Source organism: Schistocerca piceifrons, chromosome 2 (genome assembly GCF_021461385.2).
Source record: "Schistocerca piceifrons isolate TAMUIC-IGC-003096 chromosome 2, iqSchPice1.1, whole genome shotgun sequence".
NCBI lineage: Eukaryota > Metazoa > Arthropoda > Insecta > Orthoptera > Acrididae > Schistocerca > Schistocerca piceifrons.
This window is the reverse complement of record NC_060139.1, coordinates 146,994,160-147,019,616: the sequence shown is the minus strand read 5'-3', so window position 1 is coordinate 147,019,616 and position 25,457 is coordinate 146,994,160. Positions and strand designations below refer to the sequence as shown.

The window sequence follows — 25,457 nt, the reverse complement described above, 5'->3', positions numbered from 1 at the left end:
TGATCGGTCCAGTTGAACCAGAGGACCCAATGCATTCCTTGTAAAAACCGTCCACACCATTATGGAGCCACCACCAGCTTTCACAGTGCCTTGTTGACAACTTGGGTCCATAACTTAGGGGGAGCTGCGCCATACTCGGACCCTGCCATCAGCTCTTACCAGCTGAAACCAGAAGGTTTTCCAGTCATTTAGTGTCACACGCCCAGGAGAGGTGTTGCAGGCGATGTCGTGCTGTTGGCAAAGGCACTCGCCTCGGTCGTCTGCTGCCATAACCAATTAACGCTAGATTTCGCCTCACTGTCCAAACAGATAAGTTCATCGTATGACCCATATTGATTTCCGCGGTTATTCCACGCAGTGTTCTTAATCTGTTAGGACTGACAACTCGATGCAAACGCCGCTGCTCTCGGTCGTTAAATGAAGGCCGTCTGCCACTGCGTCGTCTGTGGTGAGAGGTAATGCCTGAAATATTCCCGACATACTCTTGACACTGTGGGTCTCAGAATATTGAATTCCCTAACGATTTCCGAAATCGAAAGCTCCAAACCCCATTCCGTATTCAGAGTCTGTTAATTCTCGTCTTGCGGCCACAATTAGGTCGGAAACGTGTCCACATGTGTCACCTGAGCACAAAAGACAGCTACGACAATGCACTGCCCTTTAATACTTTGTGTACGCGTGGACACCGCTATCTGTTTACGTGCGAATCGCTATCCCATCACTTCAGTCGCCGCAGTGTATGCCGGTAGGTTAAAAGAAAAAACAAAAAAAAAACAAAAGTAGACTATGAAACAGATATAAAGTGAGATGACTGAAAGTCACAGAGTTTCTGCACCAGACTGGTAGTTACTAGACATGAGAACTTAATGAGTCGACTGTTTAATTTTGCATCTAGGGTCACCAACTTTTGCTACTCAGTACTTCATCATCTCCCCTTCTTGCAAATGTATTCGATATATGCTGTCTTGAGAAGGTGCATATTAGCATTGAGTACGGTTAACAATTTAATCTGACGACAATAGCATGTATGCGACAGAATTAACATTAGTGTGATAAGGCAATATACTCATCGCATAGGCCGGCCGGAGTGGCCGTGCGGCTCTAAGCGCTACAGTCTGGAGCCGAGCGACCGCTCCGGTTGCAGGTTCGAATCCTGCCTCGGGCATGGATGTGTGTGGTGTCCTTAGGTTAGTTAGGTTTAATTAGTTCCAAGTTCTAGGCGACTGATGACCTCAGAAGTTAAGTCGCATAGTGCTCAGAGCCATTTGAACCATCATCGCATAGAGTGTCAGAAAAACGGGGCATAAATCCCATCAAATTTAGAAACTATGATTAAAAAAACACTTACCGCTACGCTTATTCCTGAAGAATACATTTATCAAAACAGAAAGCAGGGATAAAATGCAGGGAGCAAAAGTTATCTACAATTTGAAGAGGAACCAAATTGCAGTTATAAAGGGGAACAATTGCTGGGAAGGGAGTGAGACATGTTATTCAATCTCTGGATTGTGCAATCAGTTATAGGACAAAAAGAACTTGGCAAAGGGAATTAAAGTTCAGAGAGAAGATATAAAAACTTTATGTTGAAATCTGAATGAAAGACGTTCGTTTTATTAGTGGTTCCACTCTCAAAACAACGCGGATTAAAGAATGTTTCGAGATTGACGCTGATCATGGAAGCCTTCGTATTCAAATACTTTAAGATATGCTGACGATATTGTTATTCTGTAAGAGACGACAAAAAACTTAGAACGTTAGCTGTACGGAACGGATAGCGTCTTGAGAAGAGGCTGTCAAATGAACGTCAACAAAGGTACAACAAGGAAAACTGAGTGCAGTCGAATTAAATCGGGCGAGGCTGAAGAAATTAGAAAATGAATTATACTATTCGGGCAGCAAAATAACTGAAGGTGTTATAAAATGCAGACTGACTATAACAAGAGAAGCATTTCATAGTAAGAGAAATAAGTTAACATAAAATACAAGTTTAACTGTTGGGTATTTTTTCTGGAAGTATTTTGTTTAGCATATAAAATAGAACAGAAGTGAAATTTTAACACTCAGGAGTACAAACAGGAAACGAATAAAAACATTTGAAATATGGTGCCACAGAAGAATACTGATGATTATATGGATAGATAGGATAATTAAGGAAGAGGTTCAGAATCCAACTGAGGAAAAAAGAAATTTTTGGCACATTTTGCTAAATGAATGGTACAGCTGATGGCACACATCCTGAGGTGTCAAGGAATCGTCAATTTAGTTGTGGAGGAAGTGTGGGGGGTTAAAAATTTTACTAAATTAAGAGCAGGTACAAGCGAAATTGCGTTGTGGAAAGGAAGGGGTTCGCAAGGGCTAGACTAGCGTACACATCTGCAACAAACTATTCACCGGACTGAAGGCGACAATAACATTGTCCAAATACAAATACGAGAATATAGTAATAAACATGTAGATGCAATACAAAGCTGCATTCATAACGCAGCTGAATTAAAGATCATTGGGAGAGGAAATTCAGTGGTATTTTTAGCAGATGCGTACACATTCCTCTTTTAACCCATACTTGATAGTTAGCGAGGAAGGCAAGCTAGCGCACCGTACCAGCCGAACACGCTGGCTGCTTTACTTCCATTCAAGCCAAGCTGCGCTCAACCCAAGCAGTCTAAAGGAATCTTGCTTGCCTGCCTGTCTTATCGCAGTGCCTCGCTACGTAGCAGTATATTCTGCATACTTTCATTGTAATGTTATGAGTAGGGTTAGGAAGTTTTTTACCTGAGTATCGCAAGACAAGGTCCACTATAATATACTGTATATTCATCCTGGGCCACTGTAGCTTAGATACTTATAGATTTTATTTTTCCCTCTTTTGGATGCTTTTCCCTGCAACTTCACTCTCTTTTTACTACTACTGGCTATTCTATATTCGAAACATCATCAGCTAACCTATAATACATGTTTTCTGCAGCAAGCAGAACCATCTCTGAAAGTCGACATCCTTTGAACTTGCGAGGTGCCGGGGCTAGCAGTGTATTTAACACTAAATTCTTCTAGAATCTACATATGTAAATGATGCTCTAAGCCCCCCCTATTCTAACTCCGACTTTTGCTGTTGCACATAGATAAAAAAATATACGCGAACTGACTGTAATCAACCCTGCAAGTGGAGTAGAAAAGAGTTTGGCACCTGCAATAATTTAATTTGATAAATAAGTTAAATAAAGGAAGGTTTCATTAACGTAGTGAGAAATGATAGGGTTGCTCTACCGATTAACAGAATGAAAGTTCTGTCCAAAATAACAATATGATTTATTAAGACTAAACACATAATAATAAACAAAAACACATGAAACATTTATAACACATCAAATTGGCTCAAATTGGATACTCAAACAAACGCTGTGAAGGTGAAGTTGTCCCTAAACTAGATTGTGAGGTTTATGACGAAGTCGTATGTGGAGCCAATTCCTTGCCACTCAAATCTTAAGAGAGACACACAGCTAACCCCACATTAATTGCTGCTACCCAAGACAGAACAAAGTTAGAAAAAGACGAACAGGCGCGCTCTGCTGAGCTCTGATTATCACCTAGGAAAATCCCTATCTGCCGGTGCTGCGGACGTACATTACCAAGCTGTCTTCTTAGCTGCAAGGACACGATCTGGCGTACTGGAAGTGATGGCTGGTTGCTTCGACGTCCCGTCGTGGGGATGATAATGTCGCGAGTATAGCCTGAAACAAATTGTCCTGGTCTGGTTGTTCCAGACTAAATGCGCCTCTGAGGGAGATGAAGAAGGCTCACCACACAATCACTGACGGTACAGTGATTGATTTTAACAAGCGATGTCACACAGTAACTCCGATACAGTCAACTTTAGCCAAAACTGCTCAAGACAGACAACATAGGCCTCTTGTACGCAGAACGCTCAATTGCCAACTCTACTCGGAAAGTTATGTTGAAGTCGAAACTTCAGCAACTTCGTCAAGCAGTTACAATTAAATAAACGTATATTAGACAGCCAACGGAAGCAGGCTCACCAGAGCAGTGAGAGCTCAGTCTTGTAACCTACTCCGACCGAAAGGCGAGAGCCGACTACCCCACAAGAGCACCCGTACTAACCGAACACAGAACATTCCCGCCCCCACGACAGTGGCCGTGGTTAACCGTTCCAATCAGCAACTCGAAAACCGGCGGAAAATTCCACTCCATTGCCGGAACACTACCATTCCACCAATGGAGATTCTTGGCGCCAATTTCTTCGTTGGTTTTGCTACGTCACGGAGCTATGCCCTGAGCAAGCCAATCACAGTTACTATTTTGCTGAAAGTGCGGGAATTTTCCCGCCACAACTGCCTGGGTACACAAGTCATTCCCACGCCTCGCTGGTAGCCTGCCAGAAAGTGTTTTCGCCAGGTTTCTGCGAAGTAACGGAACCTCTAGTCCAGCCACTACTTCAGGCCCCTGCAGGCGTATCTCTTGACAATGTCGGCGTCTGGAAAGCATTCACTCGACTCCCTCACACGTCGGCTTACCCTTTCAAAATCAGCAGAGCCCGCCTGTCACCGGACCACCCGGGTGACGAGAGACGCTGCGTGGGAAGTCCGCGTGTGAAGGAATAGCAACTTTCCACCGCATGCAATTAGAGAGGAGAATCGTAAGATAGAAATATGAGAGGGGGCTCATGCCACCTCTCAAACTTATACTGCAACACCAACTAAAGTAAAGTTTTGAAAGTCTAGTTTCTGTAACCTCAGTGTATTTCAGCCAAATATGTACCCAGTTATACCAATTTTAACTACTTTTTCCGGGACGTGTATTGCGAGTGACCAAAATAGTTCATTCAAAATTTCCCAAACGCATTTTAGGAAACACAAAGTTTGTTTTCATGTTATTTAACTCAAAAAGTACATTCTGAAAGAAGAAGCTTTTCCTTCATACCAAGCTTTTTCGCACTACATTGCATACCACCAGAATATTGTTTTAAGTATCAACTAGGCCGTATTTCTTTCCCTATGTTAATTAATGTTTGCCCTAAATTTAGAAAGCCTATATACCGCCAAATTCCCTCAAGTCGCACATTTCCATACAATATCAGCCACTAAGTCCTTGTCCTCTTTCACAATATTTATGGAGTGAAGAAATTGATGGCCAAATTTTCAATCATGTCATAACATAGGGGAGACTCGGTACAGTTGAAACAGGACGGTTGAAACAAAGCTAATATCTCTGGAACTGTTATTTAGGGAGTGGCTGGCCTAATGGAACAACAGAGCGGACGACAATTCCGAACACGAATCTCAGTGTTGCGCTGCTCCCCGTGCATTGTCGTCGCGTACAGGAGGCCGTATTGTTTTTCTACACAGAAAAGTAAGGATTTTTCTTCTGGCTTTTATGCTAATATTGTGTATTTTATTTCAGTCAAAGTACTGAGGGTGTGTTTGTGCCTTTAATGAAGCTTGTAGAGTTCGGAATAATTACTAGTTTTAATGGGTTACTATTACTACCGTTCCTATTATCTCTCTTGTGTCCGCCCCCGGTAGCTGAGTGGCCAGCGTGACAGACTGTCAATCCAAAGGGCCCGGGTTCGATTCCCGGCTGGGTCGGAAATTTTCTCCGCTCTGGGACTGGGTGTTGTGTTGTCCTAATCATCATCGTTTCATCCCCATCGACGCGCAGGTCGCCGAAGTGGCGTCAAATCGAAAGACCTGCACCAGGCGAACGGTCTACCCGACGGGAGGCCCTAGCCACACGACATTTCATTTCATCTCTCTTCTTTGAAAGGTGGGGTTGGGGACGGTTGAAACAATTTTTGTGGGTACGGTTGAAACAGTAAATATATTATTTCGTTTTGTTTTGTAGATCCCGAGGGTTAGAGTGAGGAAGATTTCCAGAGGGCAGGTTGATTTGTCGAAGTATAAGGATGCATATGAAGAGGTGAAAGCAGGAAACTCACTACGTAAAGCAGCGGACAAGCATGATATATATTTTGGTCTGTCTAAAAAAGAGGTGATAAAATTGGCTTACGAACTTACAATTAAGTATAATTTACCACGACCTCCAACTTGGGACGACAACGAAATGGCTGGTGAGGAATGGTTTCGGATGTTTATGAGAAGAAACCCTGAACAAAACTAACGTCGATGCTTTCTATGACAATTTGGTCATTGGCATGGACCGTCATAACTTTGAACCCCTAGACATATATAACACCGATGAAAGAGGCATAGCACCTGTTCAAAAACCAGACAGAGTTGTAGCCAGACGCGGTGCTCGTCAAGTAGGTTCAGTAACTTCAGCTGAAAGGGGTAGTTTAGTGACAGTAACCTTTGCAGCAAACGCCATTGGTTATGTTATTCCTCCATTCTTCGTTTTTTCACGAGTGCGTTACCAAGACCATTTTGTTAGGGGTGGGCCAGTAGGGTCTGCTGGAACTGCAAATCACTCTGGTTGGATGCAGGATGAATCATATACGAATTTCCTGGAACACTTCAAGAAGCATGCGAATGTATCTCCGTCTCATAAAGTGTTACTCATACTTGATAACCACTCCTCACACATTCATATTGAGGCACTGTATTTTTGCAAGAACAACGGCATTGTCTTACTGTCTTTTCCTCCCCATTGTTCACACAAACTCCAACCACTCGATCGATCTGCATATGGCTCTTTCAAAAAGGCCGTAAACTCGGCCTGTGATGCGCGGATGCGAAACCATCCAGGAAAAACAATGTCAATCTACGACATTCCGCGGATTGTAGCGTCTGCTATGCCCCCCGCTCTGACATCTTCCAACATTCAAGCCGACTTTCGCAAAACGGGAATTTAGCTGTTTAGTGAGCTCGATTTTGCTCCTGCATTTGTAACGGATAGACCCAATCCTAGAAATACAGCTGAGTCTGCAGTTGTTCCTGTAATTAATGAAAATCCACCTGAAGATGAAACACCACCATTAGGCCTGTCGCCTTCTCTTTTAACTGAGGAACTAGGCCTAGTAGCAGAGACAACAGTTCAACAACAGGCTATTAATAGCTCACCAGTTCAATCAACCCAGCAAGAAAACGTTGATGAACGTCAGGAAACTTCGAATAGACCTAAAACACCTACACTGTGCAGCAGCATTAGGCTAATCAATCAGGAAACTTCACCGAGACCCTCTACAAGCACACAAGCAATTTCTAATGACGCTATTGTATTTACACCGGAAGCAGTACGGTGTTTACCGAAAGCACCATCGAGGAAATGTAATAGGCCGAAAGGGCAAAGAAATAGAAAGTCAACAATTTACACTGACACCCCAGCGAAAGAGAATATAAGAATAGAACATGAAGCAAGATTGAAACGGAGAAAAGCTAAGCATGTGAAGAAAAGATTGGATGGAAGAAAAGGAAAAAAAAATTTTTTTCAAAACGAAGAAAAAAATAATACTCAGCAGTAAATGTCATCAGAAGAGAAAGACTGCTACTGTATTGTTTGCTTATCGCCATATTCAGAGAGCAGACCCGGAGAAAAGTGGATTCAGTGTATTTCTTGTAAACAGTGGGCTCACGAAGAACGCACAGAAGGTGGACTTAGCTATGTTTGCCACAACTGTGACTCTGAATATTCAGATCGACCCCAAGCAAAAATTTTATTCTGTAAGTTTAGTTGTTTGAAGAAATGTTTCCTTTTAGTTTTTTCGTAATGTTCATTACTTGTCAAATGTTATTTGGAAATGTCTTTATAGGTATTAAAACCTTGAAGACTGGTTAATTTTATCACATAGTACCATAATCATGAATATCACTAGAATTAGCCTATTTTTAAATAAAACAAGTTGCAATATTACTCTATATTTTGTGTTATTTGTATGTTTTTCAGCTGACCCCAATCACTGTTCCAACCGCCCCTGGTATGGGGACGGTTGAAACAAAACGGATATTTTCCTTTTTCAATTTGTATAATGTAAAATATGCTTTCCAGAAAGAAAAGTGCTATAGCCGTTTTATAGGTACAACCGCGCTCTTGCATTTGACATATCATTATTGTCGATTGGTTTATATACAACAATAATATGAACGATAAAAGCCAAATCGTTTCAACTGTACCCAGTCTCCCCTACTCGAGATTCCCGAACGAGTGTTTTGTACTTCTCAGACAATTTCCATTGCGAAACACCTACCGATTTGTTTGGAGCTGTTTACACACACATGAAAACTTTCCATTTTGGACTTGTGCTCTGTTTCATGATTGTTATAATTGTGTCCCCAGTTTTTAGTTTCTTCTCAATCCCTTTTAAGTGTGGTATGTTCAATTTGCTGCTCCCGCCGTTAAGATTGCTGAGTTGCAGTCAAACTACCTACGCAAATATATACCTGGCTATTATGTAGTCACGCTGGACTGAGGTCTCGCGGTCGCGTTCTCGCTTCCCGAGCACGGAGTCCCGGGTTCGATTGCCGGCGGCGTCAGGGATTTTCACCTGCCTCGAGATGACTGGGTGTTTGTGTTGTCCTCATTATTTCATCATCATTCATGAAAGTGGTGAGATTGGACTGAGCAAAGGTTGGGAATTTCTACGGACGCTGATAACCGCGCAGTTGAGCGCCGAAACCCAAGACTTCCTACTTTAACCACTGCGCTTCAGCACACACGGACTTCCACGTCTCCGTTGCGTCAGTTTGAGCTATTTTAATGGTTGCAGCGGAGACAGAGGCAGGCAGACTGGAAGGAGGATTTGTACATCTCTGACGTTTGCTAATGTATTCATGCCAGCAAGCACATTCCATATTCATACACATATCGTTAATAATGCAACAGAAACAGTTATCACAGCACTTTTAACATTCATACGTCAGTCAGCCACTGTTGTGCAATGTGGCAGCAATAATCAAAAATGCAAAGTTTAAATAGAGCTATTTTTGCTAACTAACGCATTTAACGCAGAAGAAACGAAACCGTGGTTTGCAACTTCAAATTTTTTCATGCAGTGAGAGGTGTTCAAACTCTGAAGCTGCAAGCACGTTCTTTGTTGGCGCCTTCCTTTTCTCATAAATCAGTATACATCCATGCTCATCTGTAGAACGTAAATGAATTTAATACAAGCTAATCCAATATGTACCTGACAAAATCCAATTATACGCTTCGAGAGACAATGTTCTCAGGTTCCTGACATTCAATTTTTGAAGTTCCCTACATCAAACAAAATAAAACAACAAAACACATTGGACTATGGGTCCTTGTCTCACGTAAATTCGTCCACTTCACACATCACAACCGCGCAGCAAACCGTGTTCTCTTTTTAGCTGGCGGTAACAAGAGTGCCTTCTTCATGCATCTCCATACAACTGCGGGCAGTTATGAGCTTGAGCGCTACCTATTGTTTATTAAAGCCAGTCCCCAATAGTAATGTAGAATGGTAAATTCACCACTCTCGTGGATATACTTAGACTGTACGCGTTTGTTGTCCTAAGTGCAGGTCCATGACTTCACATATATGTCTAAGCCGATCTTTATGTTCTATAAATGACAAACAAACACTTCGAATAATCTTCGTTTATTTTGTTCTGCACCTAAACAATAACAGATCGATGCACTGAATCACATATGTACTTTGTTGCCTCAATCCGTCAGTGTTGCCACATTCACCACGTCGATGACGTTGAACAGCAAACTCATATGTCAAAAAAATTAGTTCGATGGGAGAGTGGAAAAACACTGTTAATATCTCGATATCAAACAAATTTAAAATTACCATTATAATACATTTGGTTAATAAAATATAAGATGAAAAAGATGGGAAAGTGAATCTCAAGCCATACACTAAATAAAAATAGTCATACGATGTTCCTATATGAAAAAACCTGCATACAAGGTTGCAGTTCGGCACCATCGATATACAAAAGCAGTGCAGCGCCATCTTGTTAACTAACGCACATCTGTCATCTGATCACAACAACCTCTCAAGGAAATGCTTGAGTCAGCAGAGGCTGTAGCTTTTGTTCTAGGGACTAGAGACGCAATGGCCATGGCGTCAGCAAGCTCTGAGTCAGAATTACATATCTAATGATTAAAATTAAGTATTGTGTAAATTTAATCTACATCGATGACTAATAATACAGATAATTATGGGCATCAGTATTACACTGGGGATGCCTAATAAATTTCTGGTTCTGGCTGCACGCAAATTATGTTTATAATGTTTTTATCGAATCGAGTTGAAAGGGGTGGAAAGGCTTAAAAACATACAAAAACAACAAATTGTCAAAAACTTCCAAAATAAAACTCTAACATAAATTTATGGTAATGCACAGCAAACGATTGTGTTTGATCAGAGGATTACTAAACTGCAATTCGATTTCGTCTTCTCAAAGTATTATCAACTTTATCGCTATAACTTTATCAATGTTTCAATTAATAATAAATAAAACATAGGTTTTTAAGTGAAACTATCTGCCAGAAGCGAGGTATTTTGACCTCCTGCTTCTATTGAAGTACATCAGTCGCTTCAAAACTCTTTAGTAAATAAAAAAGTTTCAAATGTAAAGTGAGTAGTGTTCTCATATCAAGTGTTGCAGGATTATTTGATGTAAGCCATCCCCCACAAAACCTGTCATGTTTCTCTGAATAAAAGGTGACTCTGACTTCCAATACATGTTGGTAATGGTGGCGATAATTTCTGAAAGAGAAACGAAGAAAGAGGAAAGAAAAATATTCTAACCATACGGATGGAGCTGATAAAGTAATCAAGTCAAAGGATAAATATGAAATGAGACGAATAATTTGTACCAGTTTTATGCAGTGGCCGAAAGTGTGTGTTATCTTTCATCAAAACAAACTTTTACTGTGTGGAATTTAAGTTAAGAGGAACAAAACAGTTTTTATTTGCAGCAGTCGATTTGGAATAGATCAATTAGTTGGATTTATAAAAAGTGCAGCGAGTTAAATAGAATTGTATCACAATAGCCCCTACAGGATTCTGCAAATAACCATTAATTTTGTGGGGAATTCTGTCAACACTTTGATATAATTCGATTAAACTAAAATTATAATGACCATTATGCAAATACTGCCCACTATGTGTTCCACTGCCATGATAAAGTTCAGTTTAATAGCAGATAATCAAAATGAAAGCAGAGTAACAAATTGTTAAAAGAATAGGACAAGATATGAGAGAAGAAAAAGTAAAGAACATACACATCAACAAAATATAAATGAAACACAAAAATTCTTAATAAGTGATGTGTCTGTGTTTGCATATGTAAGTCATTCGAATAACACTTCGTTAAAACATAGTAAGTGAAACAAAAATGTATGTTATTGTGAGCATGGTACTAATGTTACTATGCAAAATTTGATAATTATTAGAGTTTAAGAAATCACACTAATACGAAACTGACATATTGATACAATACCACTATCAAAGAAAATTGTTCATTAGGTATAAATATATACAGATATTTGTGAATAGTAACTAACATAAAAAATGAAATCATAATAATACGAAAATGACACACTACTTTCATAGAAAATTATTCATTATGTACAGATATTTGGAAATAATAACTAACACATATATAAATAAAATTTGCTACATTGACTTGCTGCTCTCCAGTGGCATGTAGTAAGTCCACGTAGTGGGTTTTCACCTCACACAGTCTTAGAATGTGTCTTTATAATCTATAAAATCGTATGCACTTCTTAAAATTGTGGCAGGTTGTGAGCTAACATTAATGTCAGCGTGTATGGTGGTGACACTGAACAGAATGACTGGAGTATAAAGAAAAAAAGGAATGTTTCAATTTAAACGTTGGTATCCTTAATTGGGAAGGTAGATTGGAAAATTTTAGAAGGGACTAGTGAAGATCGGTGGCAGGAGGAACAGGACTTCTCGTCAGGTGAGTAAAGGGTTATAAACACAAAATCAAATAAAGGTAAAGCAGGATCAGACTAATAAGTTACTGTGAGCAGCATAGCGAACACATTATCATAGCCAAGATAGACACAAAGCAAACACTTACCACAACAGCACAAGTTTATATGCCAACTAGTTCTGCAGATGATGAAGAGATTGAAAGAATGTATGACGAGATAAAAGAAATTATTTAGGTAATTAAGCAAGAGGAAAACGTAACATAGGTGGGTGACTGGAATTCGGTAGCAAAAAGAGAAGGAAAACTAGTAGGAGAATATATAGTGGAATTTTGCACAAAGCATAGTTTAGTAAATCGCTAACACTTGGTTCGAGAATTATGAAGGAAGGCTGTATACGTGTAAGAGACCTTGAGGCATTGGAAGTTTTCAGACTGATTAAATGATGGTAAGGTTTTGGAACCGGACTTGAAACTGTAAGACTTTCATTTATATGAAATAAGGAATGGCGAAAGGAAGGGAAGGGATGGGTGGGAATTTGTGACTTCTAGCCGCACAGGGCATTGTGGTAACGCAGTGGTGAAAGTTGAAAATTTGTGCCGGACCGGGGCTCGAACCGGACTTACAGCTTCTCAAAAGCAGTTGCCTTAACCACGGTTTATGGGCAAGTGCTCTACAGTGTTATTTCTTTTTCTGTTGAATTATTTCTACTAAAATTATACATTAATTCAATATACAATCTGCTTGTGAGATGCATTAACTGTAAGGATTGTTCCAATCCCAGCTTAAATGCAACATTGCTGTCTCTACATTTAACTTTTATTCATTGACTAGTAATTAAGAACACTCGTAACTCAGAAAGTAGTTTTTTGCTTTATTCTTCTTTAGAATAACCCAATTTGATTCTGAATATATATCCAAGAACTGTAGTCTTCTCTTCCTCATTACATCAGTTAGTTTTTCAGTTTTCAAGTATAGCTCTCTGTTTGGTCTTAACCTGTATTCAGCATTATCGTTTCTTTTAGCTCCCGGTATTTTCCTTAAAATTCTTCTTTCGACCTTTTCTAGTTTCTCAAGATCTCCATTTCTTGTTAGTTTAAGTGTTTCTGCGGCATACAGAGCTTCAGGTCTGGCCACTGTTTGGTAGTGTCTTAATTTCGTGTTCCAGGACAAGGATTTTTTTGTTGTAAACGTTTTTGGTCATATGAAACAGTCTTTCCATTTTGTGCTCTCTAGGTTCTATAGCTGTATTTTCTTTTGCACTGTATGTAATCCACTCTCCTAGTTATTTAAAGGAATCTGTTTTGTGTACTGTATTTTTTCAACTGCAATATTTTGAGGGGCATCACAGATGTTTGTCATAACCTTTGTTTTTTCAAAGGATATTTGTAGCTCTACTTGGGATGCTTGTTTTTGCAGTTCTCTTATTTGTTCTTGGACTTTATCTAGCGAATCTGTAATCAATGCCATTTCATCAGCGAAGGCTAAACAGTCGACAGTGATCTTGTTTGGATTTCTTCCTCGTTGAATCCCTTTAGTATTGATGGCCTTCCCTTTTTGTGTCATGCATGTAATAGTACAGATAACCATTCTTCTGGTGGCAAGCCGGGTGTTGCCCAGATTTCTTTGAGTATTTCTGATAGAAATTGTACCATTTTGTCACTAGAGTACTTCCATAGTTCAGCAACTATATTCTTCCCTCCAGGTGTTTTATTATTTTTCAGGTCTTTTATGATTTCTTTTATTTCTTCTGCGGTTGGCGGCTTTGAGCCCGGCGGTGTTGGGTTTACAATATCTAAATTAAGTTTTTCTTTCGGTGGACCACGGTTATGTGGTTCTTCAAAGTATTTGCAAGTATTCTACAGTTCTCTGTGGTATTATATGCAGTCTTCTGCGTTTTTGGGTCCTTGAAAAATAGACTAAGCGGAGTGTATTTCTTTAAGCTACTTTTGAAAGTTCTGTAAAAGACCCTAGCATTGTTCCGTTAAAAGTTGGAGTCTACTGATGCTGGTTGGTCTTTCATGTATTCTACTTTGATCTTTTTAAGGTCTTTTGATGCTTGCTTCCGGGTTTCTTCGAGGGAGTTCCTATATTTATCATTTTTATTTGCATTCCATATGTTCCAAGCTCGTTGTCTTGTTACGATTAGTTCGTCACACTCATGATTCCACCAGGCATGTTTTCTTTTTTGGTGAGGAGAATGGTTTCTTCTACAGTCTGTACTATGTCTTTTTGAAGTTTTTCCCATGTTTCAGGTGTTCTCTTTTCAAAAGTGTCCTGAAAATATCTTCCTTAGTTAATTTATGAGCGTCAAACCTTTTAGGTTGATATTGGCTCTCTCTTCTATATATTGGCCTAATTTTGAATTTAACGATAGATAGATAGATAGTGATCTTAATCTAAACCTGCACTCTTAGCAACTTTTACATTGAGTACCTCTGATGTAGACTGTCAGCTTATAGCAACATGGTCAAGTTGCTTCTCCTCACAGACTGGATTCAATGATACCCATGTATTTTTTCAGGGAGTTTTTTTTGAAAAATGTAGATTTCAGAACTATGCCATGTTCTTTGCATAAACGAATAAGTATTTCTCCAATTTGCATTGGTTCTTTTACGTCCAGGGAATTTGCCTACTATGGATCGGTGATGACGTTCTTTGCCGATTTGAGCATTAAAGTCTCTCAGCAATATTACTGTGTTTTTTAACGAAATCTGGTCTAAGGTGTTTGACAGTTCCTGCCAAAAAAATGTTGTTTACTCTTTTTGTGTTCTGTTTTCCTCATTTGTTGGCGCATGTGTATTTACAATGGTTACAGTCTGTTTACTGATTTGAAGGTTAATGTTGAAAGCCTTTCATTGATGGATTCAAATTCTCTTACTGAGTTTAATATACTTTGGTTTACAATGAATCCTGTTCCAAATTGGGGTACCTTCTTCATAATTCTTTTTCTCGGCTTCCCTTTGAAAATTCTGAATCCCTCTGAATCAAATGAATGTTCATCAGTATACCTTGTTTCTTGGGGTCCTATTATCATCATATTTTTCTGTTTTATAAAGTTTATAAACGTTTTAAGTTTTCCTGTTTTTAAAAGTGAGTTCACATTGAAAGTTGCCAGATAGCCTATCCTTTTATGTTTAATTTTATTTGTTGCTTGCTTATGGCAGGTTCAGGATGCTCCGACTCATCCTTCGCACATTGCTGTAGGCGCCCAGAATCCAAGTGTCTACTTTTAATTTCCTTAGAAATTGGAGAGTGGTTACTCCCTGGGGTAAAATCTCTTACAAGGCGTATATCCACTGTTGATTGTTTGTTAGGTTAGGGGAACAAGTCCCCTAAGGATTCTACTCGAGGTTGTTAGCTCCAAGGAACGGTTTTCAGCCGCACCACTGGTGGACAGACGCTGACCACTCAGGTGCTTGCTTCAAGACAGACGTCAAGTTGATTTTTTTCTTTGGTTGCCCCTTCCGCCAGTTCCGCCGTACCAAGAACTATTCCTTCCACCTTCACTACCATTGTAGTCCCAGCAAGGAGTCCTTACAAGGTACTATCACCCGGGCCAGGCGAACCTTGGTTTTTTAACGAGGTTGTTACTCATCTCCCCCCTCCTTCCTCGCCTCTTGTATGGTGAGGCCCCGAGCTTGGGACCGGCGCGGCGGAGCCGGTTTTTTGTTTTAATTATACATTGTAAAAGAATAACAGAAAACTAAAAGAATAACAGAAAATTCTTTTAATGAACATAGGAAATGGACAAAAATAATTCCAAGATGCTCCTGATGTCCGATAACAAATCGGAGACAATTCGTTTTGAAGACGCCAGACGCCGGTTGCGGACATGCCATCGGGATGGAAAGCCGGGGAGGTTCCAAATTCATCGGGGAGGTTCCAAATTCTGGGCTGGGTGAAAAAAATGCTCCCTAAATAGTTAGCAAAATCGGACTGGTATTTGAAGTGCCGTCTCATTATGTATTGTTATGTTGGCAAAAACCTCCAAAAATCGATCACGTTCCTGGGTCCATCTCAGAAAAGGTAAAACTTGGCCATACCTTTTATCCAGGTGACCTTATGCATCTTCGATGTTAGAAAAATACGTAGGGTCAGGATAGAGGAAGTTTGTGTAGCGTCGGTATTTACCAGTAACGACGATGTACCATGTGGCGCTCGTTTCCATGGTAACGTATGTTGATAAACTGCGCACCACACCACCGGCCACCTAACTTCTAAGAGACGTCCTTTGACAGCTTTCCGGTGGTGTGTCCGTATTAAGAGGTGGTAAATATCTCGCATAGTGGGAGTCCTTGTGCGAGGAAAGTCTTCATGGATATAACTGCACTCAAGAAAAAATCGTTTGCTATGTGATAACGCTGGTAAAGTGTGGCCCTGGGTGACCGGCGGTCGACGTGAACCAGGTGCGAGTTCGCCGACCAAAAGTCCAGTGATACTGTCGAGATTGTGATTCCACAACTTCAAGACTGTATGTACATAAAGGGCCATAGTATTCACGTGGACACTGACCAGGGCTAGACTCACTCTTCGATTAGGGAGTATGAAGGTGCCTTACTTGACCTTGAATATGTGAGTAGTACTGACAAAATACCCGAGGGCCGATTGGATCCGACGCACCATCACTGTGAAGAGAGGTAAAAGTAATGTGATGTGTGTTATGAGGGATGCCATATAAATGTTAATAAGCCGCACCTTTTGTAACATGTCCACAGCTCGAAACAACTGACTTCGAACGCCTGTTCTGATGTTCTAAAGAAGACGCCGAAAGATGAACTCATGGTGCGACGGATGTATCAAGTGAAAACTATTCCTGGGCAGCGTAGAGTGTCCATCGTTCTGAATGGAGCCACATTTTCATACGGAGTCCCATTCAAGTGTTCATCGTACACGTTTTGACGACGTTCATATGGCTGCCCACTCCGCTCCCATATTGCTGGATCTACCGTGCTGCCTCTTGAACCTCCTCATTGCTGCGTACAATGAAGATAAGATCGACAGATGAGGTTGTCAAACAGGGTCGACTGCATAGGCGCGGCCTTTGAATGTGTGTCTCCACAGGGTGATCGCTGATAAACGACGTTGCAGGCCGCAGAGAAGTGGTTCTAGAGCAATGGCGTACATGATCGTCGAAAGGAGACAACCCTGTCAGACTGACCATGCGATCGACATTGGAGTCATCACTTGACCATCACCCTCGACGATGCGTCATGAAGTAGGGGCCTGATCACCAGACGATGCCAGGTGGGAAAGCTATCCATTCCATCACCTTCGTGAGGAAGGTGTGGTTCACCCGATCGAATGCCTGATCGAAGTCGACAGAAATCATGGCTTCATGCAGTCTACCGATTGTCGCAATGGGAATGAAGTGTCTATAATAACATAGCTTCAGCTGTATATTAGTGTCTTCTCCCAAGGACATCTGTGCAGGAGATAGTAACTGGTACAGGACCCAGGTGAGACGCATCGCGAGCAGGCAAGTAAAAATCCTAAAATCTGCGTTCAGAACAGTAATTGGCTTATAGCTGTCAGGCCCGCTGCCCTCCAGACATGGGTACCAGAATCATTCGACCTACCTCGAATTCCGGTGGTCGCGGCATCGTAAGGGACAGTAGCTCCTGGTACATTTCCCTCCAGTCTTCAAAAGTCCTATAAAGTTCTAACGGCAGTCCGTCTGGTTCTGGTGACCCATTGAGAGGTCGCTTGGCGAGCACATGAGTGACGTCTTCAGTGGAGATGCTTGTAGAAAAGAGTCCACTGCTTGTCCATCAAGGGTACGATGGACTATCTATGGTATGTCTCTAAGTGATGCAATATTAGGGTCTTCTTCTCGATAGAAGCGACGATAGTGAGCTTCGAAGGTTGTTGCGATGCCCGCCAGTGATACCAGCCTTCGGCCATAAGGTAAATGTGAAGAACGGATCACCACCTGTTGACGGCGTCTGAGATCTACGATGACGTGAAGTGGGGATGTGAAACGAGTTGGAATCCTATTTCCATTAATTTTGCGACCACAACTGCTTAGAGCCATATGAACTGCTTAGAGCCATATAAACTCCAAACTTTGTAGCAATTCGGTTCAGCAAACTACATTTATCTTTTTTTGAGACTGCTGGTGCATTGTCGTGATGGAAAAGGGCTTTTTTGCTGTCCAATCGCCGGCGTTTTTCTTGCAGCTCGGTTTTCAAACGGTCCAATAACGATGAATAATATGCACCTGTAATAGTTTTACCCTTTTCCAGATAGTCGATGAGGATTATCCCTTGCGAATCCCGAAAGACAGTCGCCATAACCATTCCGGGAGAGGGAATGGTCTTCGCCTTTTTTGGTGCAGATTCTCCCTTGGTAACCCATTGTTTAGATTGTGGTTTGGTCTCAGGAGTATAGTAATGTATCCATGTTTCATCCACAGTGACGAAACGACGCTTAAAGTCCTGCGGATTCTTCCTGAACAGCTGCAAACCATCTTTGTAACGCTTCACACGATTCCGTTTTTGGTCAAGCGTGAGCAATCGCGGAACCCATCTTGCGGATAACTTTCTCATGTCCAAATGTTTATGCAAAATATTATGCACGCGTTCATTCGACATGCCCACAGCACTAGCAATCTCACGCACGTAAACTCTTCTGTCATCCGTCATCCATCACCATATCGTGGATTTTATCAATGATTTCTGGAATCGTAACCTCCACAGGGCGTCCAGAACGTTCAGCATCACTTGTGCCCATATGGCCACTCCGAAAATTTTGAAGCCACTTATAAACTGTTCTAATCGAAGGTGCAGAGTCACCGTAATGTTTATCAAACTTCTCTTTAGTCTCCTGAGGCGTTTTTCCTTTCATAATGTAACGTTTAACCATCACAAGAAATTCTTTTTCGTCCATTTTTTGACAATCACTCGACTTCCTTGATTCACATGAATGCCAATCACAAAGAAATAGACCAATATGGTTGAAACTTGGTGTGCGTTCTTTCCAAAGATGCTACTAACTAAACATGACCTCAATACGTGCCGGTGGTACCATCTCTCGGACTTTGTGCGGACTTTTCAAACGCCCCTCGTATGCAGCGAACCATAAAAATCGGGCCAAGTCTCCACCCATAGTTCTTGGAACACGGCAATGTCAATGTCTGTTGCTCATAACCTGTCACATAACAATTGAAGATTAACATAGGAGCCCAAACATATTTGAATTGATGGTAGCAATTCTCCACACTTGAATCAGCAGCATGCTGCCGGCGTATGCTCAAATCGGCAAGAACGAATGTCGTTTGCTCTTAAGCATTGTCTGTCTGCTGAACACGCCCAGTTCAGCGGGGCGGCCTGTGACTCCGACTCTGCTGCCGATGTTATCCCCCTCTACGTGCACGATCTTGGTGGCCTCTGTTTATGAGGATGTGGTTCTGAGTCAGACTACAGAATTCAGGACTTAGGGTAGCTGTGGGCACAACTATGGGATCGAGATCAATATCACCTTCAAGTCTGTCTACATTTTCATCTGACTTCGAGATCTGTGGGCGAGGGTCTGATCGCCCTTGTAGACGGAGGGCCTCGTCTCATCCAGTCTGCGCAGGCTGTGAAAGATTTTGTGGAAGCTCCTGTGTAGATGTTTGCAGGGAATCGGGTGTCAGTGCCACTGCATAAGTGGATGGAAGGGATGTCATAGCCAGAAGGGGAGAAGTGTCGTTGGTCTGCAGCTGAATACATCTGCATTGGAGACATTCGTTCCGCACATGTCCTTCATTACCACATCCAGAACAAGTCTTTGGCTGGCCATCGCATATGTCTATGGCCCAGCAACCACCAATGAAGAGGTGGGGTGAGACATGTTTCTTTAACGGGCTTTCACCTGCCATTCAAAACTGCATATGCACTGAATTGTGCCCATTTCTTTGCTACATGCCCCTGTACAGTTCCACAAGGATGCAATGCCGCCATTACGTCTTCCTCCGATATTTTAAAAGGGAGTTCGGAGATATGAACCACACATAATCCCAGGCAGGAATGTTCAGCAATTACTGAGTCGATGTGGCCATTGAAATGCGGGAATTTGAGGCTGTCTTTCGTTTGTACTAAATTCTTTCACAAGTTTGATGTAAACCACGCTACTGACAACAGACAGGCATATTTGCATCATGTCTTCAAAGAGGGTCTTCACTTCATCACGTAGAAATTTTTCGATAGCGAGGGCTTTTAGCCACGCATATTCGTTCAAGAAGGTGAATTTCAGTGTGGTTTTATGGTAGGAGTTAACCATTCTATCATTGCTCATAACACCCACGAATACCACTGCAAAAGTAAACAACTGAGAGACACAGGCCGTTGCGAGGACATAAGCAGCTCCGTCTGATGTAAGCAGCTCCGTCTGCACCGCTTCGCTGCCAAAAGCGGACTGAACTGCTTTCGGACATGGTCCCTGACCGACTCAAATCTCCAACTTACCACATGCTGCAGTGCAGTATCCCTCATCCGTTAACCGCCCACTCGCAAGTTATTGATTCCATTAGGAGTGCAGACAATACTAAAGCATCAACACTGAAATAAACATCAACAGGCTGTCGCAATCTTACAGAAATGTATATATTTGAGTGGTGTTTGTTCTGTCAGCCATTCCCAGGGGTAGATGTGGACTCTGACCATAATTTATTGTTTATGAACTGTAGATTAAAACTGAAGAATTTACAAAAAATGTAGGAATTAGGGAGATGGGTCCTCGATAAGCTAAAACAACCAGAGATTGTTGAGAGTTTCAAAGCGAACATTAGGCAATGATTGAGTGAAACAGGAGAAAGGAGTGAAGGAGAAGACGTATGGGTAGCTTTGAGAGATGAAATAGTGATGCAGAAGAGGATGAAACAGGTAAAACGGCAAGGCCTAATAGAAATCCTTGGATTTCACAGGATTTATTGAACTTAATTGATGAAAGCAGGAAATAAAGAATGCAGCAAATACAGCAGGCGAAAGGGAATATAAACTTCTAACAAATGAGACTGACATGAAATGCAAAATGCCTGAGCAGGAATGGGTGAGGACAAATGTTAGTCTATAGAAGCATGAGGGAACATAAATGGCGCCTACAGGAAAATTAAAGAGGCCCTTGGAGAAAAAGGAACCAGCTGTATGAATATCCTGAGCTAAGATGGAAAACCAGTACTAAGCAAAGAAGGGAAAGCCGAAAGGTGAAAGGAATATATAGAACGGCTATACAATGTAGATGAACTTGATGGCAATATTATAGAAATGGAAGAAGAAGTAGATGAAGATCAGATCGGAGATACAATCCTGTGAGAAGAAGTTGGCACAGCACTGAAATACCTTAGTCAAGACAAGGCCCTTGTAGTTGACGACATTCTATCAGAACCACTTACAGCCTTCAGAGAGCTAGCCATCACTAAACTATTTCACTTGGTGTGCAAGAGATGAGACAGGGGAAATATCCCCAGACTTCAAGAAGAATGTGTTAATTCCAATTGGAAGGAAATCAGGCTTTGACAGATGTGAGCATCAGTGAACTATCAGTTTAATAAGTCATGGTTGCAAAATAGTGACATAAATTATTTACAGAAGAATGAAAAAATGGAGGAAGCTAACTTCAGAGAATTTCATTTCAGGATATGGAGAAATGGTGGAACGCACGAAGCAATACTGAACCTAAGATTTACCTTAGAAGATAGGTTAAGGAAACGAAAAACACGTTTATATCACTTGTAGATTTGGAGAAAGCTTTCGGCAGTGTTGACTGGAATACACTATTTAGATTTCGGAAGGTAGTAGGAGTAAAATACAGGGAGCGAAATGTTATTTACAACTGGTATAGAAAATATGTGGCATTATAAGAGTTGAAGAGAATGAAATGGAAGGAGTGGTTGAGAAGGGAGTGAGACAGGTTTGTAGCCTATCCCAAGTGTTATTCAACCTGTGCACTGAGCAAGCTGTGAAGGAAAGTAAGGAGTAATTTGGAAAGGGAATTAAAGTTCAGCGAGAAGAAGTAAAAACTTTGCGGTATGCATTGCAGTCCATCGTAATTCTAGTGCTGCTGCCGGTTAGTCCGCTCACCTGCTTGGCATTCAGGCCAACATGGAGCTGCGTCGTGCTCTACTTGCTGCTATAACAGTTAAAAGGTTCCCACAGTTCCTTTTAATAATTCTGATTTTCATCCAGAGAGTTTTTGTGCATATGGCTGGCTTTGGTAGCCTGCGCAGTGAATTTCATTTCACACTTTTACATAATCTGGCGCTGCCTAACCAAGGCGAAACGTATTATTTTTAAATGAAAATAACTTTGTTACCGTGCCTTTTATTTTTAATAAAAGCTTTGCGGTTTGTCGACGACATTGTTATTCTGCCAGACGCAGCAAAGGACGTGGAAGTGCAGTCGAATCGAATAGGCAGTGCCTTGGAACGAGGACATAAGATGAACATGAACAAAAGTAAATTAAGAGTAATGAAATGTAATCGAATTAAATCAGCTGATGTTGTTATAATATATAGATTAGGAAATGAGACACTAAATGTAGGACATAAATTTAGACAACATTGTCTATAGAGTGCAACGATCTGGTGAAATATTCACGTTAAAATCAACAGTCGAGATCGCAATAATATTAGCGGTTTCGGCTTATGTTAAAGGCACCTTTAGAATTTTTGGCTCTGCAACGGTAAGAACACCAAAGTTACAAACAGTACTACTACATATGGCGTTAAAATAAGATAGAGAAAAGCTATAGCGAAAATTACAAACAGTACTATTACATATGGCGTCAAAATAAAATAGAGAACGGTTGTAGCGTTTACCCCTATGGGTGGTGCTGGAGGCTCCTCCGTTTTCTCTTGATACCACGATCGTACGCTGTGATTGAAGGCTGTGGAGCCACGGTTAAAAAGCGTGCAGTTCGTGCGCCGACTATGGATTACGTCATCACCAGTCAATGGTAAACGCCTCACAATAACTGAAACGTCGTTGCTGTATGAAACTTGCACAGGAGGTTTTCGTAGACCATGTAGGGGTGCATAAGAAGCTAAAACATTATAAAGCATGAGGCAAGTAGTCAATTATGTTAAAATAAAATAAAGTTACAAAACAACAGAAGAAGCAGAGTAATCCATTGACACTGGTGTGAAAGACGAACGCATCGTTCTTCTTAATGTTTTGTCGATAAACAAATAACCTGGAGAGTGGTATTTATATGCACATGCATAAATTACATGGAGACGCAATAACTGGGAAAATTACATTAAAAGATAAACCATTAAAATATATACACATCGTTGTAATTTTGCTAGGATATTTACTAGGCAGTGCCCTCCGGTATGAATTTAAAACGACGCCGTTGTCTGGGCAACACGGAGGCTAAGATGGCTGTACTGAAAAGGACGCCTTTGTCTTTTAATAACTTAATATTTTTTCCAAAAAGATGGCCTAGGTATGGGGAACTCCCTGGCTGGTACCATCTCCGATATGGTCTACGTGGGAACTGCGTCTGATAGGATAAACGGATTGTTTAAAAATACTGACATAACATTAGCTTTCTGAACCACAAACATATTTCCAGATAAACTAAAACACACTATCGTAAATTCAAAATATCGATTCTCAAGATCTGGGGTATATAAATTAACATGTAAGGACTACCATAAGACATATATTGAACATACTGATAGAAATTTTCGAACAAGTTTCAAAGAGCAGATGCAGGGTACAGCCCGCAGAAAATCTGCATTTGGACAAAATCTGACTAGTACTAACCATTCAGAATATGGTATAGAATACGATATGCGAATTTTACATACTGTCCAAAAAGACTTCCTGTTATATACTTTGGAAGAACTTGAGATTTTGTCCACCAAAGAAACGACCCATCCCTTCTCCTTAACGAACGCTTAGAATTTCGAGATAAAGCATATTTTGAACTCTTTCATAATATCATATGAACCCAAAGATGCTGTTTTCCCTCTTTTAATTAACGACTCTTGCCTTATCTCCTGTCTTATCTTGGTTTTATGAAAATTAATTATTTTAACACTATTTATTCAAATCTCACACGTATGTTAGCGTCACTTTGTTATGAGCAAGCATTTTATCTCACATACTTTTCATTTTATAGTGGACTTTGAGACCAGCTAAGTTAATATATACTGAAGCGTATCTATCGTTTTAACATTTTATATTTCCATTCCCGTAAATTAATAGAATAACATTAATGTAGCCTAATGCTATTAAGACATGTATAGCATTTTATCATCAGATTACCAACAACACCATGTCATACATGTATTCACGCTTCTAGAAGCCCATGCCATGAAATGTCCACACAGAGCTGCCGCTCTGCCACTATAGCACCTTGACAACAGCACCTGCCGTAGTGGTTGATGTACCACCACATTTGGCCCCACTAATGGTATGAACGATACTAAGTAACTTTCCTATACAGTTTATTTATGAGTCGTCGGCACAAACGTCTTTGATGATATCGACCTGAATCGATATCTTGATCGTAGTCGGCGTCTCAGGCGTACTTCTTTCGTTTCTCAACTGCCACGTCAGCGGTTACTTTACTCTGACAACGGCGTCCTTTTCAGTACACACTTCTATGATATCGTGCCGGCCATCTTAGCCTTCAAGTTGCCCAGACAACAGCGTCATTTTGAATTCTTACCGTAGGGCACTGCCTAGTAAATATCCTAGTAAATATAAAACGACATGTATATATTTTAATGGTTGTATCTTTAATGCAATTTTACTTGTTATTATGTCTTTATGTAATTTATGTCTGCACATATAATTACCACTCTCTAATTTATTCGTCTATCGACAAAACATTAATAAGACATAGCAACACTCCTCTCTTTTGATATAGAAAACATGTATTCCAACATACCAGTACCAAAACAATAGAAATTATAGATAAGAACCTGAAAACTTATAGCCAACTCCCTGATAAACAGATTAAGAAAATACGCACACTAATAAAGCTCGTAACACAACAAAATTACTTCCAGTTCAATAATGAATTTTATTTACAAGACGATGGATTACCAATGGGGTCCCCAGTTTCAGGAGCCTTAGTCAATATTTTTGCAAACCACATTGAACAGATCATTTTCAAGAAAATAGTAGCAAAAGAGTACAACTTATTATATTGGTTCAGGTATATGGATGGCATCCTTTGCTTAAGAGATGAACCACAAATAAAAATTGAAAAACTACATACTGACATCAACAAGATACATAAAAATATAAAATTCACAACTAAAAGAGAACAGAACAACCAAATTAACTTTCCAGATATAACAATCAAAAAAGAAAACAGTAAGCATATATTTGAAATTTACCGCAAACCCACAGCAACGGACATTATCATTCCCTAATCCTCGAACCACACACACGCACAAAAGCAAGCAGCACTTCGACACATGTTCCATAGACACAACACAGTACCACTCACCAAAGAAAGCTACCAAAAAGAACTGGACATAATAATGCAGATAGCACAAAATAATGGTTACAATAATAACACAGACACAAAGCTAAACAACAAAATTAAAAGTAAAATAAAAGCAGAAAGCTCCAAGCCACAGACAACAACACCACAGAACCAAACATAAACACGCA

General features: G+C 40.6%; 1 protein-coding gene across 1 annotated transcript in view; it reads left to right on the top strand.

The window, feature by feature from the left end:
* LOC124775206 (forkhead box protein B2-like) overlaps positions 1-7,735 on the top strand; it is a 28,277-nt gene extending 20,542 nt beyond the window's left edge. The window contains exons 3-4 of the mRNA XM_047250044.1: positions 7,488-7,631; positions 7,721-7,735. Coding sequence (XP_047106000.1) covers positions 7,488-7,631; positions 7,721-7,735 — 159 coding nt within the window. The remainder of the gene's footprint in view (positions 1-7,487; positions 7,632-7,720) is intronic.
* Positions 7,736-25,457: the final 17,722 nt, after the last annotated feature.